This window comes from Chiloscyllium punctatum, chromosome 8 (genome assembly GCF_047496795.1).
Source record: "Chiloscyllium punctatum isolate Juve2018m chromosome 8, sChiPun1.3, whole genome shotgun sequence".
Classification (NCBI taxonomy): Eukaryota; Metazoa; Chordata; class Chondrichthyes; order Orectolobiformes; family Hemiscylliidae; genus Chiloscyllium; species Chiloscyllium punctatum.
The window spans coordinates 77,344,188-77,361,696 of NC_092746.1; the positions used below are offsets into that span (position 1 = coordinate 77,344,188).

The following is a 17,509-nucleotide window of genomic DNA, read 5'->3' on the forward strand; positions in this document are numbered from 1 at the left end:
AGAAGGAAGTATAAAGCACAGTTGACAAATTTAATGACAAATCAGATAAGAGAAAGAGAAATAAGTGTGAGGTAAAAGATTAGATTGACAGAGAGGATAAGGAAAAATAATAGGTTTGAATTTTTAGGTAATTGATAATATCACTGACCAGCTATCGAAAGGTCCAGACTAATGCTGTGAGCACATTGTTTTTTACAACAATTGTGTAACTGTCTTGGTTATAATTCCTGATTAAAACAATTTGCTCACTAATGACCTTTAATCGGTAGAAAATCTGCTATCCTTGCACGTGCAAGTCTACTTCTGACTCCAAACCTATATAACATGGTGACTCTAAAATGTCCCTCTGAAATGGCCAAGCATGCAGCTTAGTTTAAAGTCAAATTATGGACAGGAAACAAATGCTGTCCTTGTAATGATAACAAAATGTCACAAAAGAATTAAAACTCCAACAATAAGTAAAACTTTATGAGATGAGATACATACTTGTGCTAGTTTTCACTGCCATGGAGGTTATTCAGAAGTAATTAACACTAATTCCATCATTAATAGGATACTTACAATGAGATAGTATTGCCATAAAGAATTTTGTCTACTTTCAATTCAAACTCAACAGCAAGAAACCATTTTTGAGAAGCCAACAGTGGTGTTTCTTAGTTAGCAACTTTTGGAATTCCACTTTTGAGCACATGTGTGAACTTGCTGCAGGATTTGCAGGAAAGAATGGATCTGGGAGACATCAATTGTAGAATGAAAGACTGGCAGTACAAATGAGAACTGAACATTGGACTGCCTTTAAAAAATAAACAATGCAGGCCTAGCCAAAGGTATATTTCTCAGTAAGGGGAAAGATAGTGAAAACTAATTCAGGAGTTTCCTGGATAACAACAGAGATTAAGAAGAAGAAAAAAAAAGTATTATGAGAAATGTCGAGCGGATAGTACAATGGAGAACGAGGTTGAAAATAGAAACTTCAAAGGGCAAGTAAAAAAGGAAATACCGAAGTTTTTTGTAGCAGATAAATAATAAAGCACGGTAAGGCGAGGGCTGCGGCAGATCAGGGACCAAAAGGAGATTAATTCTTGGAGACATTAACTTAGCTTGTTTAGCACATTTAAAGACAAGATACTTCAGACATTTAGATTTAAAATTAAGAGAGAGGTGGTGATATGATAGGCAGTTTATACTTAAAAAATGATTTGACTCAAGGACCAGACGTAACAACTTCTCTCAAAGTTAATATCTCGTTAGGTGAATGCAGGTTAAGGAAAGCCAGAAATGATTTCTTAAGCTCTGCTATTCATCCAAGATGAATAAAGGGCTTTTGCCCGAAACGTCGATTTTCCTGCTTGTCAGATGCTGCCTGAGCTGCTGTGCTTTTCCAGCACCACACTCTTGACATTCAACCAAGATCATGGCTGATATGCCCCAGGCCTCAACTCCTCTTTTGTCACCACCTCATCCTGGAGGAATCTTGATATTTCAAAAATCTACCTTCTCCTTAAGTACCTTCAGTGGCCAAGCCGTCTCAGTCCTAATTTGAACTAATCTGACTTGAGGGAACTTTCGCAAATCTGGTTCAATGGGGATCGGAGGAAAACTCTGTTAATTGGAGTCATATCAAGCATAAAGGAAAATAGTGGTTGGACATTGGTCATCACAACTCTAGGACATCTCTGCAGGAGCTGCTCAAAATAGTGCCTTAGGCCCAACCATCATCAGCAGTTTCACGAATGATCTTCCTCCCATCATAATGTCAAGAATGGGGACGTTTGCTGACGGTTGGACAACGTTCAGCATTATTTCTGACTCCTCGGATACTAAAACAGTCCTTGCCCATTTTCAGCGAAATGTTGATAATAGCTGGACTTTAGCTGGTACTGATACATTATGAGCAACATTATTGAGCAACCACGCTTGCAGGGAACATAAAGACTGACACTAAGAATTTCTATAGGTGCATGAATTGAAGAAGTTATTATAGATAAATGTAGGTCCCCTCCAGACAGAAATGGGAGCATGCATGATAGGGTACAAAATGGCTGAGCAACTAAATACATACTCTGGTTCTGTCTTCACAATAGAGGACAAAAATCAGATACTAGAAATGTTGGAGGATGCAAGATTTATTGAGAGGGAAGAACTAAGGGAGATCAGTATTAGTAGAGAAACGGTGCTGGGCAGATTGAGGGGATTGAAGGCAGATAAATCCCCAGGGCCTGATAATCAACAACCCAGAGTACTTCAGGAAGTCACCTGAGAAATAGTGGATGCACTCACTGGTGGTCATCTTCCAGGATTCTTTAGACTCTGGAAGAGTCCCTGCCGACTACAGGGTAGCTAATGTAGAAGGTAGAAATGACAGCCAGACTATGGAGACCCCTCGGAATCCTAGTAGCACACAAACCCACCAACGCTCTCAAACAAAAACTAACAAACTTCAAAGACCCAGAACAACCCATGGACAAAACCAACGTCATCTACAAAATTCCATGCAAAGATTGCCACAAAACACTACATAGGACAAACAGGAAGAAAGTTAGCCACCAGGATACATGAACACCAGCTAACCACAAAAAGACACGATCCTCTCTCCCTCGTAACCCTACACACGGATGAAAAAAAAAACACCATTTCGACTGGGACAACACATCTATCCTGGAACAGGCTAAGCAAAGACATGCCAGAGAATTCCTTGAGGCCTGGCACTCCAACCACAACGCCATAAACAAGCACATAGATCTAGATGCCATCTATCAACCCCTCAGAAAATGAACAGGAAATGACATCACCACAAATCCCAGGAACCCCATCCAGGAGAAAGATATAAATAGAAACCAGGAGACAACAGCTTCACTTCACTTGGAGGTCGCCACCGATGAGGTCACCTAGCCAGGTAATGAAACGTCTGGATATCAAACCTACAGCTCAGCGAGCAAACCTACACCCTAAATGTTACTCCAATATTCAAAAAGGGAGGTAGAGAGAAACCACAGAATTATAGACCAATAAGTCTAACATCGGTAGTGAGGAAAATTCTCAAATCCATTATCAAGGACTTTATAGTGGAGCATTTTGAAAGCAGTGGCAGAATCAGACAGTGTCAGCATGGATTTATGAAGGGGAAATCATGCTTGACAAATCTGTTGGAATCCTATGAAGATGTAACTAGTCAAGTTGACGAGGAGGAGCCAGGTGATGTGGTATTTTTGGACTTTCAGAAAGCATTTGATATAGTACCGCAAAACAGATTGTTGATCAAGATTATAGCATATGAGATTGGTTGGGGGGGGGGGGGGGTGTACTGAGATGGACAGAAAACTGGTTGACAGAGACTAGGACTTCAGCTATTCATAATACATATTAAAGATTTGGATGAGGAAACAAAATTAAACATCTCAACATTTGCAGAAGACTCCAATAAGGCAGATTACTACCTGAATGGCTGTAAATTAGGAGAGGAGAATGTGTAGTGGGACCTGTATGCACCAGTCACTGAAAGTAAGCATGCAGATGCAGCAGACAGTAAAGAAGGCAAATGGTTTCTTGGCCTTCATTGTGAGAAGCTGAGTACAGGAACAGGGATGAGTTGTTGCAGTTATACAGGGCATTGGTGAGGCCACACCTCAAATATTGTGTGCAGTTTTGGTCTTGTTTACGGAGGAAGGATGGTCTTGCTTTTGGGAGAGTGTAATGAAAGTTTACCAGGCTGATTCCAAGGATGGCAGGACTGACGTATGAGGAGAGATTGACCAGGTTGGGATTGTGTTTGCTGGAGTTCAGATGAGTAAGGGGTGGGGAAGCCTCATACGAGACTTATAAAATGCTAACAGGAGTAGACAGGGTGAATGCAGGGAGGATGTTCCCTATGTTGGGTGCATCCAGAATCAGGGGGTCACAGTCTGAAGATTCAGGGTGGATCATTTTGGACAGAGATGAGGAAACATTTCTTCACCCAAAGATTGGTAAGCCTGTGGAATTCATTACCACAGGAAGTCGTTGATGCAGGACTAGGCTATTGAATTGGAAGATCAGTCATGATTATGATGAATGGTGGAGCAGGCTCAAAGGACCAAATGGCCTCCTCCTATCTTCTATATTTCTATTCAATCCACACAACTGCTAGTCAATGGTCATTTTCAACATCAAAGAAGCTAACCATCATCCCTATAAGTTCGATAATATTATCCAACATTGAATCCCTAAACTGTAAGCATGAGGATGTTCACATCAACCAAAAACTGAATTTGCAAGAGCAGATGAGATGTTTGGAACCACGCAGCAAATAACTCAAGTCCTGTCTTCTCAATGCCGGTGTACCATCTACAAAGCGTACGTGAGGAATGGCTACTCTCTATCTGCTTGTTATGGTACAGCTCATAACACTCAAGAAGCTCGATATCATCCAAAGAAAAAGCAGCCCAACAACATTGACTGCAGCAATTCACAAAAGCTGCTTTTACAACACCTTCCAATCCCAGAATGTCTACCACCATCAAGGCCAAACAGATGCAAGATGACAACACCATTTGCAAGTTCCTGTCCAAGTCATAACCATCTTGGACTTGGATAATATTGACAATTCTTTTACTGTCACGAGGTCAAAATCCTGAAATGTTGTTCCTCACAGCACCATGGGTGTCACTACACCACAAGGATTGCTACAGTTCAAGAAGGTAGCTCACCACCACTATCTCCAATGCAATTTGGGATGGGCAACAAAATGCTGGTCTAGACAGTAGAATGAATGAATAAAAAGGAAGAATTAACGTGTTTGAGCTTTTTAAAAGAGGTTGATTAGAGTTCTGGTGTTGATGTGGTATACGTGGTTTTCCAAAAGGCTTTTGATACAGTACTGCACAACACAACACACTTATGAGCAAGGCTACACCTCATGGAATGTAGGCATAGTAGTAATGTGGACATATGTTTGAGTGACAGAAATCAAAAATAAATGATGAACAAAATGTCTCCGACTGGAGATAAGCTTGTAATGGAGTTCCCATGAGTCAATGTTTTACACGAATTCCCTGCTCTTCCTGAAATATACTAATTACTCAGACTTGTATGTACTCAGGGCACAATTTCAAAATTTGCAGATGATCCAGCAATCAGAAATATTGTGAATTGCGTTAGACAGCAGATGAAATTCAATGCAGAGAAGTGTGCGGGGATTCGTTTGGAGGAATAATCTAGAGTCATCATTTAAAATACTCATTGGGAAGGGATTAGAAAAGAAGTAGCATGAAAGGGAGAATTAAATAGCAGAAAAGAAGAATATAAAAATGAAGTAAATGAAGAACGCTATAGGGTGCAGGTGTTAAGATATTTAATCATGTAGCTGGTGATCATCCTTAAAGTCCAACTATTTTCACAATGGGAAATTAATATAGATAAATGAAGGTGATGTTGCTAGAGTCCAAGGATAATTGGGCTACTCTCTCAGAGAGATGAGCAGTAATGAGTTTAACATGAAGGTCATCACACCTCAGCCGACGGAAGAGCTTGAAAAGGAGGGACATTCATGGTGAACTCAGCTGGTGAGGGAACTGAACCTGATAACTGAACCAGCAGCCATGCGTAACATCAAATTCACCAAAAGATTTTACATGAAAATTGCATCATTAAATAAACAAAGACATCGGCAAGTAACAGAAAAGCTATCATAAAGCAACAGTCAGGAAATAAATTAAATGCAGATAATTTAATGATTCACAGATGTTGTGAAAATTCATTAATAAACTGCAGCAATTAACTTATTGTTAAGTTTTCCACATAGCAGCAATACATAGAAATAATGATATAAATATCATAAATGTGGCTTTAGGAAAGGATATGAACTGTGAAGAATACAGTGAGAAATAACAAGTAGTAAGTTAATGGAACACAATTTGCAAGGCAAATGCCAGACTACCACAACCGTTCTTTAATATTAATTAAGTAAACACACACATACAGATTGAAACAGGTAACTTTTAAATAGATAAACGGATGTTGGTTAACAGACAAGAGATAAGAAAGTAAATCAGTCAATAGAAATGAATTAACTGACTGAAGGTAACTATATGAAGCTGTTCCGTACAAATTCGTCCATATTCCACTGCATTCTTCAGGTCCAGCACTACTTCCAAGGACTTTGAACATACCAATCATGAAAATTCTCTTGATGGTTTTTCAGAAATTTCTCACCTTCTCTTTACACACTAATTTTCCCAGTCTATATGAAGATCATCAAAACTCCCAGTTAAAATTGACATATATTCCTTTTATCCGTTGTCTACAGCTAATAATCTTCCCAGTATTTGGTGACCTATAGTATAATAGCTGTTTTTGCTTAATTTTAGCGATAAAGTTTCTGTCTTTGATCTTTCATTTGCTTCATGCCTATCTAGTGTTCTCTAATAATATCTTTAATAAGTTCTGTTATCCACGTAATAGCCCTCCCCATATACCTCCTTTTTCAATAACGTCTATGGGAATGCCAAATGCCCAAACCTCTCCTTTTCCAGTTAGTTCAGTGTTAATTCTGCTGCCTTGCACCTTTGTGCATTTACCTGTCTGAACTCACCCACTACAATCTGCTTTTCTCAATCCTCCTTTTCAGTCTTATTTCTGAACTGCTCTAGATTCAAATGCTTATCTGGTTCTCCCAGAGACAGAATCAGAGAATGCCTACAGTGCAGAAGCAGGCTATTCAGCCCATCGAGCCCACACTGACTCCAAACAGGGTCAGACCCAATCCCTAGCCTATCCTCATAATACTGCATTTTCCATGGCAAAACCACCTCATTTGCATGTCCCTGGACACTGGACAATTTAGCATGGTCAATCCACCTAAACCGCACATCTTTGACTGCAGGAGGAAACCGGAACACCCAGAGGAAACCCACAGAGAAATGGGGAGAATATGCAAACTCCACACAGACACCCAAGGGTGAAATCAAAGCTGGGTTCCTGGTGCTGTAAGACGGCTGTACTAACCACTTGGCCACTGTGTTATCCTGTACCACTCTATACCTTGTTTCTTGTGCTCAGACCATTGAGTTTAGGAGTTGGGATGTCATGTTGAGGTTGTACAGAATGTTGGTGAGGACACTTTTGGAGCACTGGATAGGCAGTTCTGGTTGCCCTGCTACAGAAAGGATATTATTAAATTAAAGAGGGTGCAGAAAAGATTTACAAGGATGTTACTGGGAATGGAAGGTTTGAGTTATAAAGGAGAGGCTGAGACTTTTATGACTGGATCCTTTTGAATTCCCCAAGAGATTAGGGAATCTTGCTTTCTCTATGGCAATGATTCAGCCAGAGAAGACTTTTCAAACAAACAATCAGGTCCTATTTTTCCTGTAGTGTAAATTGTTGAAATTTGACACTTTTGTATTTGTCCTAATGAGTGCAAGATTAAAAGGTTCAGTTTGCTTTCTTCATGGAGACAAATATTCACTAAATTCAAAACCAAATTTGGATAAATGACAATTTGTTAAATTTATTCTGAGCATATGGTTATTGTTACAAAGCTCACATTGATTGTTCATTTTGAGTCCCATGGAGAATGTGGTAGTGAGCTTTTTCCTCAAAGTACTGAAATCCTTTTATTTTTAGTGCCCGCCTGCATAGTGACTCAGCTGTGATCAGGAAATAATTTACATCCATGTTAAGATGTAATAGGATTTGGAAATGGCGATACCACTGATCTTGTCCCTCTTACGTGCACATCTGAAGTAATCTGCAGTTAGTGTGCCAGGTGAGCTACCAATCAATTGAACTGTTGCACTTTTGATGGTATTGAGCTTTTTAAGTACTGTTGCAGTTACAGCTGGATAAATGATAAACATTCTTGAGGAGCAAGAGTTTTTTTTAAAAACTCTCTATGGCTCATGAGCTACAATGCAGTGCTCTTCTAGGTTAAAGAGATGTGGTTATAGCATTTGTTGAAATGTCCATTACTTGGTAATTGCGCACAAAGAACATTACCAGCTGTTTATCAAGGTGGAGATTATCTTTTAGATAAAATACTGCCTGACAGAGGATGTCGAGACAATTTTTGTATAGGATATACTTTTAAAAACAAAACTTTTGCACATGTGTTGGGGTAGAATGGGTCAATTTTGTGTGTAGCAATGGGTTGATGTAGACAGCAATGGAGACTGGAAGGTACAAAGCAGCCCACTGGACTCAGGAATCTGTGGTGGATCTAGAAAATAATGTTCAAGTCAGCAGGAAGCATGGGTTGAGGCATAGCGGAATAGAAACAGTGAGTGTTGGTGTTAGTCCTAGTTGGAGACAATCTGGTAAGCTGTTGGGGTCGGTGGGGGCAATATCACATATTAATACAGACAAGACATGAACAATAGGTAAAGAATGAAGAGACCCAGAAGTTGAGAGATAAGAAGGTCATCAACCTATAGCAGCTATAGGAAGTGTTGAGTGATCAAGCCTTCAAACCAAAGCAGTAGGACAGTAGAGAGAAAATAAATGCAAGGCCATGGAGTAAAGGCAAAAGAACCTCATCCTTAGAACAGTGGAATTATCTGAAAAAAAGAAGTGGTGAGGAGGATTAGGGAAGCTGCATAGCAACACCTGGTGGTGAGACAGGGTAATTGGTACAATTAACCCTTCACATTTTATCAGTGGAATTCCAATGATAATGTTTCCTTTTATGTTGAAAATGATTTATGTGCTCCAGACAAGACTTTGAACAAATAATCCTATGATATCGTTTCTACACCTTCATAACTTTGGTTATTGAATATCTTCTTTTGTCTGATTCATTCAAAGGACACGCATATCACTTGTTAAGCCAACATTTAATGGATGTTTCTAATTGCTCTTGAAGGTGGTGGTGAGTTACCTTGTTGGTCTGCTGCAGTCTATGTGCTGTAGGTAAAGACACCCATTGTACTGTTAAGCAGAGTGTTCCAGAATTTTGACCCAGTGATAGTGAAAGTTTGGCAAGATGTTTTCAAAGTAGGATGGTATGGTTTGGAGGGGAACTTGCAGGCGGCAGTATATGTATTTGCCTGCCCCTACTGCCCTTGTTCTTCCAGGTGGCAGAGGTCATAGGTTAGGAAGACGCTGTCAAAGAAACCTTTACGAGTTGTTGCACTGCATTTTGCAAATGATACTAATGTACACAATAGGAAATTGTGTTTAAAATGTTAGAAGGGCCACCAATTCATCTGACTCATTGGAATGCATCCTCCCAAACCATAAATTTTGCTGTTTCAGTACTGGCTTAAACCTTGTTACATTTCTTAAGTTTTCAAATGCTGATGAAAGACATTGATCTAAGACTAATTTTCTCTCCTCACAGATCTACTCAACCTACTGTGTATTTCCAGGATTACCTCTTTTCATTTCAGATTACCAGTAACTTGATTTGTTGACCATGTCTATGAAGGATCTTAGCAAATATACAAAGGAAGCTCAGAAGAACTTCAACAGGCAGTATTTCGTTCAGCTAATCAAATTCCGGATAACATAATTTAGCTAAGCATCAGGACCTTGCGATCTTGCTGGATAATCAAATGCCAGATAATCAAGGTTCCTCTGTATTTCTGAGAATACAGTATTTGTAGGAATACCTATAATATTGTTCTCTCTAATCTTCTGTACAAAATCATTCTTCAGTTTCCAAGTGATATTGCTTTTGCATATAGTGACTGGCAATGAATACCTACATCAATAATGTTAAAAATCACACAACACCAGGTTATAGTCCAACAGGTTTAATTGGAAGCACACTTGCTCTTTCATCAGGTGGCAGTGGAGGGCTCAATCCTAACGCACAGAATTTATAGCAAAAATTTACAGTGTGATGTAACTGAAATTATACATTGAAAAATTGATTGTCTGTTAAGCCTGTTAGAATACATTGATAGTTTCACTTCTTTCATGTGAAAAATCACAAAACTTTTTGTTTTTAAAAAGTTGCATTCTTGGGTTAGCTGTTAACAATGGTGATAGCTAGACAATATGTTGAAGGTGTTGGCCCCCTGTGTTCTCTGTCTATGCCTAACCAATGTCCTGTGCTGTCACAACATGACCACCCCACTCCTATACTCAATATATCAACCAATAAAGGCAAGTGTACTAAATGCCTTCTTCACTACCCCGTCTACCTGCAACTCCACTTTCAAGGAACTGTGAACCTGCACACTGTTCAGCAACACTCCCCAGAATCTTAATAGTAAGTGTACAAGTCCTGCCTTATTGTGCCTTACCAAAGTCCAGCACCTCACATCTATCTAAATTAAACTCCATCTGCCACTCCTCAGCCCATTGGCCCATCTGATCAAGGTCCTGTTGTACTGAAGTAACCTCCTTTGCTGTCCACTACGCCACCAATTTTGATGTAATCTACAAACATACTAAACATACCTCCTATATTCACATCCAGATCATTTATATAAAAGATGATAAAAAGTGCTGGATCCAGTGCAGATCCTCATGCACATCACTAGTCACAGGCCTCCAAACTGAAAAGCAACCCTCCACCAGCACAGTCTGCCTCCTATCTACTTAATCTAAGTTCACTAATGAAATACTGTACAAAGTCTGTTGGTCTAATAGGATGGTAATAAATGGATATTGTTGTGTAAGTATAGTAGAATGTCACTGAGCCTGATCATATGATGTAATGATGATATCTGCCTCTTTTGGTGAGAAACATATTAGTCTAACCTTGTTGCTTGCAGAGTAAATACCTCCTTAATAAAGCTCCTGCTGTTTAATACTTCAGCCTCCTGGTCCTTCTTGAAATGTAACAGTTATAATCAGTCTGAATATGAGAAAAGGAGGGAAGATTTTCTTGCATCCTGGCTAACCTCTATCTCACAAATCAACATCACCAAAACAGATGAGGAGCTCAGTGATAGCTGTGGAACCTTGTCCTGCAAAGCTGACTGCTGCATTTTCCTGCATTGTAACAGTGATCCATAATTCAACACAAATCCAAAAGGATGCTATGATCCCAGCTGATGTCATTACTGGACAAGTCAGACCCCAGACTGAAATCTGGTTTGATAGATCATAGTGTGTTTTGTTTTGGTTTTAACAGGGTTGTCTTTCACTGAGACATAAGCTTGCACTGGTGCAAATTTTGTTTCAACAATAAAACAGAAATCTATTAACAAAAGAAATGAACCAATTTGTTTACATTAAACACATACTTAAAAATCTTTAAATAAATGGTTAAAAATATAATCTCATTAATCCTGAATCATTTCCTTACAGATCCTCAAAACACCCTTTTACAGCTCCCAGTATAATACCCACTCCAGAGGAAAATCTTTTTCTAACACCTCGTTAGGCTTAATTTAACTGTGACTTCAACACTAAGAAAATCATGCATTTCATAAAGAAACTAATATACTTACAAATGTTCCTTTGAATTGCCCTGGTGCTTTGTACCAAGCAGCATTATTTCCATTCTCACAGACACAGAGATGATCCATTAGGCCATTGCAATACACAAAACATTTTCCTAATGATTAAAAGTATTTAAAATTAGTATACATTTACAGATTAATGCCATGTACAAAAATTCATAGCCCTACTGGACCAGAGGGCTGGTGGTTTGACCTGAAGGTCACCAAACCACAGGGGAGGAGAGAGGTTAAAAAAAAAAGAGTCCTTCATGACAACTTCGGATGATGTGGGAATTGAATGCAGGCTGATGGCAATATACTGTTATCACAACACAGCCACGTGAACTAACAGACCCTCTGAGTAAAGTTACCATAGTCCCAGAGGACCATAGGGCTCATTAGAGAGAAATGACTGGTAGTGGTTTAACCTGAAGGTCACTACACCTCCGGTAAGTGGTTGAGAAGGAGATCTCTTCACGGTAACCTCAGCCAGTGTGGGAATTGAATCCATGCTGTTGGCGTCATTCTGTGTTGCAAACTCATTGTTCAGCCAACTGCGCTTACCAATTCCACTGGCCCATGCCAGAACAGGTAATGTTGGCAAACACTGGTAGCACAGAATTTTCAACAATTTTAATAGATCAGTAACCAAAGAGAAGAGTGGAATTCATTTCTATTTTTCCCCCAGTTCAGTAGCATATAAGTTCAAAATGCACAGCACAATCATAAATGCTGTAGTTTCAAAACATTTGATGCAGCCTAGACAATTATTTTAAATCAACAAACAAAACATGGTGGTACTCAACTCCTCAATAAGGGAGATGTGAAAAGCTGTACTCTACTTTGTTCAAATTAAATATTTAGCTTGTACTTATTACCTTTATAAAATGGAGTTCTCTGTGCTTGCAGCCGTATTTTAATAACATCAAATGGTGTAACTGAAAAGCATTTTAAGAAGATTCTTCAAGTAATAGACAAAATGATGGTATGTTAACAATCAAAAACAGGTATACATAAAAATATTGCCCAATTCTAAACTTAAATAATGCATTTAAACACAAAGACAGGCAAATTTAACCATAGAGAATCTGGTATACGTAAGAAAACAAAATTGTTTTGACATTAAAAACAAATTCTAAAAACTAAGCTCCAATACAGAAATATATGTACAGCTGAGAAACACACATATTGTGAATTCCATCTGTTTAAGGACACTCACATCTGTAACTCTAGTAAAAAGTTCAAGAGGAACAAAAATACACCAGCAATTTGCTATGACCATAACAGCACATTGACCAAGCTTTCATCCAAGAAAGAGTACCCACTCGAAATTTTTTTTGAAGTCAAAAAGACTTCAAAGAGATTTGATAATGCATGTTGATACAGCATCTCTGGTCAAGTTCAATATTTGTTATATTCCGTCCCTCCTCAATTTTTGTTTGCCAGTAAACTTCAATACTGCCCTCTCAGTTTCCAAGTCCATACAGACACAGATTATAATTAAACTGAAGTCTATATAGACAAATACTTATACTTGAAATACAAAAATTTAAATAGTAAATGCACATTCTTACCAAGCAATGAAGTCATGAAAGCACCTGAACATGAAGCTATCATTTGTTGGATAGGTGTAATTCCATTTATGCCAAGGTCTGATTGACGTACAGCCATTTTGCTTCAATCTACTGTACTGCAAAGGAAGTATGACATGAGATAATTATTCCAATATTCAAAGAAAATAGTACTGGCAAATCAGATGGTTATACTACTATTAAGAATTCTATTTAGTACTGGTCACAGTCTCCACATCTCAAGAGCTTTTGATCTGTCCAGATATCTCCTTCGGTCTGCCAGTGTGAACGTTTGGTAACTCAGCCTTGAAGCACATTGAGATATTTTACTTCATTAAAGATACTAAAAAATATTGCACACATTCAGTTGTTGTTATATAAAACAAATGCTTTTTTTTTGTTCTAAGAAAATATGGCAAGAATTCACAAGTTATATCATACTTGGGTATTAAGTTATCTTCATGTGGAAAGTCAAGTAACATGCCCACAAGTAAGGATTGTAAATTTCCAAATTCATTTCTTTTTGGACCAGCTAGGGACTAGCTGTCAACAGGGCGCTTGACCTTAACAACTGGGCTACATTTGAACCCTAGTCCCAGAACTGAAAAGCCAATAGCAATCCAATCAAAATACAGTTTTAAGTTGTGTTCGCAATCTTGTTGCAAAGAAAAAGAGACAAATCAAAATCAGCCAATTAGAGTATAGTGGTACGGAATCAAAGCAATATATATTTTTTATAAAAAGCAGGACAAATCTAACCCAGCCTAATATCACCTCATAAAACATCAGCAAGGTTATAGAAAGAAGTTAACCACAATGAGAGTGGAAAAAGCTCAGCAATAACAGTTCTTAAACATTCATTCCACCTAATACACTGTAGATTCAGTGTATATTATTTACAAAATACAGAGTATTAATCCATGAAATTTAAAAAAAAATCACAACACCAGGTTATAGCCCAACGGATCTTTATTGCCAGTACTCACTTTCAGAGTGCTGCTCCATCTTCAGGTAGCTGTGCAGCAGGATCATAAGATACAGAATTTATAACAAAAGATCACTGTCACACAACTGAAACAATATATTGAACCAACCTAGATCTAGGTTTGTTCAATATGTCATTTCAGTTGCATGACAGTGATTTTTGCTAGACATTCTGTATCTTATGATCCTGCTCCATGGCTACGTGAAGAAGGAACAGCGCTCTGAAAACGAGTACTGGCAAAAAAGACCTGTTGGACTATAACCTGGTGTTTTGTGATTTTTAACTTTGTCCACCGCAGTCCAATACTGGCATTTCTGCATCATTAATTCCCTAAGACATTTTCAAACCTCCCCAGAGTTGCAAACTTTACCAATCAAAAGCAGAAGGGCAGTTTACTAATGGAAAACCACCTCCAAATCAAACACCATTGTGATTGGATAAATATTTATACATAGAGAAAGTAACAGGATAGAGTTAGATAAAGTGATCTTAGTAACCAAAGAGAATGCTGTGCTTGAAAACAAGCAATTTGCATCAGAAGCTTGGCATATTAAGTTGGCCAGCAAGAACAGTGGAGTTAAACCCAGAAAGAGACATGCAAGCAGGACTCAAAGGCGACGTATTGGGTAATTGTGTGATTCAGCATTTCCAAATGAAGCAGTATTCATGAGACGTGTCTTTATGGAAACTATGATTAGTCATGGCACCTTAAAAGGAAGGAAAAGCTAGAGTGGTTTAGGTAGAGAATTCCAGAGTTTACAGTGCAATTTAAAACTGGGAATGCTAAAGAGACTAAAGTTCAATGACTGCAGATATCTCAGAGGACTGAAGGAGATTACAAAAAATAGTGAGGAGAGACACCAAGGATGGATTTTAAATCTATCACCTGCTTTCCAAATCAAGGTGTTGCAGATCAGTTAAAACAGGTGAACAGGAACTGATACTCAAAGGACACAACAGAGTTTTGATGAATTTAAGTTTATGGAAGGATAAAAGACAGAAGGTTGGCTAGATATACATTTGAGTATTTAAGATTGTAGAAATTAAAGTATAAACAAGTGCTTTAGCAGCAAATGATGTGAGACAGAGGCAGAATCAGGCGATTTTACAAAGGCGAAAATAAGCAAACACGTGGGTGGAAGCTCACTTCTGAGTCAAATATACATATTAATTTCAAAACGCTCTTTCTCTAATGTTGGTCACTCCAAAAGAATATGGATATCTGGCCAATTACATTGCTGATATCAAAAGTAAATGATGACAAAGTAATAGAAGAGGTCATTAAGGCTTTTGAGGCACAGTAGTAGGGACCCTACCTTTGAGTCAGAAAGTTGGGTTCAAGTCCCACCTGTTCCAGTGAAATGCCATAACTTGTATGAACAGGTCGATTCAAAATATCTAGAAGAGGTCATCAACAAAACCATCAACTTATTTCACAAAAACCTACTAGCTGATGCACAGTTTAGATTCCACAACAGCCACTGGGCTCATGCACTCATTATAGTCTTGGAAAAAGAGTGAAATGAAAAGCAGCATTTGACAAGCATGGCATCAGGAATCAATGTAAAACTGCAGTCCTTGTGTCAGGGGCAACTTGTCATTTGTTGCAGTTATAACTAGCACCAAGGAAAGTGATTGCAGTTGTTACAGATCAATAATATCCCAGGAAATTGTTGCAGCAGATCCTCAGAATAAATGTTATGGGTACAATCATTTAAGCTACTTTATTAATGATATTCTCTCTACCATAAAGTCAGAAATAAGGATTTTTGCAATCATTTGCCACTTCTCAGATACTGAAGCCATATTTGCCCATATGTCGCAAAACTTGGTCAAGATTTAGGTTTGAGCTTACAAGTTGCAAATAACATTCAGGCTTCACAATATGTCAAGCAATGATCATCTCCACTAAGAGAGAATTTAACCATTTACCAGAGACATTACCATTGCGGAATCCCCTACAAACAACATCCAGAATAAAGCAGCCCTGTTAATCACCACAATGCCTAACATTGGAGCTATATCACGTCCTCCAGCACTGGCATCAATGGCAGTAATGTACATCCTGTTTCATTTGCTAGTCAACATTTGCCCGACATAGTCATAATCACAAAGTAATATCTTGACAAATCATGCCTCAGATAGCTCATCCTCACCAAAGTGTCTGCCACACTCGTATCTGTCTTTGATAGTATCAGTTAGGGTAACTGATATGGTTCTCGTGAAGACACTGTATTGTGTAGAAATACCACCGTGCTAAATGGGATAGTTTTCAAACAGAGCTAGAAACTCAAGACTGGACATTCATTCGGTCCTCTGGACCTTCAACAGCAGCAGAATGGGACTCAAACAGAATTTACAACCATTCGGCCCGGCACATCCACCACTACATCCTTCCAATGAAGTCAGAGATGAACCCTGGTTCAATGAAGCGTGCAGGAGGGCAAGCCAGGAACAGCACCAGGCACACCTTCACTTTCAGTGAAGCTACAACATAGGACAATTTGTGTGCCAAACAGCAAGAGCAGCGAATGAATTGGTAAAGCTAAGTGATTCCACAATGAACAAGTCAGATCTAACTTCTCCAGCCTTGTCACATCAAGGCACATAAACACTGAGGTTACCAGAGCAGATCAGAGGCTAGAAATTCTGCAGAAAATAAGTTACCAATTGACTCCTTATAGTCTATCCACAATCGATAAGGCACAGATCATCCAATTGCTTGGATGAGTGTCGCTCCAATAACACAAGACAAATCCTGCTTGATTGGCATCATTTCCAAAAATTTTCATTCCCTCGTCACAGATGCTCGGTAGCAGCAGTTTGTATCATCTACAGGATGCCCTGCACAAGTTCACCATTGCTCTTCAGCACCTTTCAAACTCAAGACCACTACCAAACAGAAGGACGAGGATAGCAAATGGGAACGCCATCACCTGCAGATTCCTCTCCAAGCAGTTCGCTATCCTGGCTTGTAAATATATTGCCTTCCTTCAGTGCTACTGGGTCAAAATCCTGGGAACTCCCTCTCTAGCAGCACAGTTGTATGTTTCAAATGGACTTCATCAGTTTACAAGCACAACTCACCACCACCTTTAAGCAGATGTGGGGATCCGTAATAAATGCATGTTCAGCCAGCAAAGCCCATGTCCCCTGGAGGAATTTTTAAAAAAGGTTACTTCATAACCCTCACAGACTAATCAGAAATGTTTGCTGGCTGGAATAGATTCAACTTTTGAACTAGCATAATCTTGTAACAGATTTCAAACAAAGCAATGCTTTTGCTTAGTGTCAGTGTCAACCTTCTTATATTGAGATCATTAAAGTAATAAATGTAAAAATCATTGATGAAAACCAGTCTATTTTAGTCAAAAAAATCCAAACAACTTTATTTATATTGAAACTCTAGCTGTTCACAAACATGAAAGTTTCCTTACAGATAACACAGAATGGTTTGGAAAGATAAATGACTTACTTACTCCTGCTAAAAAGCAGGCCTTCTTTGGCAGACTATACAACAATCAAGGTGACCTTAGTGATATGAAAATATCTGTGCTGTGACATGGGCACAACTCTGAAAGTCT

General features: G+C 38.7%; 1 protein-coding gene across 4 annotated transcripts in view; it reads right to left on the minus strand.

The window, feature by feature from the left end:
• The window catches only part of LOC140480674 (mitochondrial glutathione transporter SLC25A40-like), a 65,649-nt gene that overhangs the window by 43,670 nt on the left and 4,470 nt on the right, over positions 1 to 17,509 (minus strand). For 3 of the 4 annotated variants that reach the window (XM_072575860.1, XM_072575861.1, XM_072575858.1), the window contains exons 2-4: positions 12,944 to 13,059; positions 12,248 to 12,307; positions 11,379 to 11,485 (exon numbers count right to left, since the gene is read on the minus strand). In XM_072575860.1, coding sequence (XP_072431961.1) covers positions 11,379 to 11,485; positions 12,248 to 12,307; positions 12,944 to 13,040 — 264 coding nt within the window. In that variant the 5' untranslated portion in view covers positions 13,041 to 13,059. Of the gene's footprint in view, positions 1 to 11,378; positions 11,486 to 12,247; positions 12,308 to 12,943; positions 13,060 to 15,241; positions 15,324 to 17,509 lie in introns of all 4 variants that reach the window. The other variant, XM_072575859.1, reaches the window with a different exon arrangement.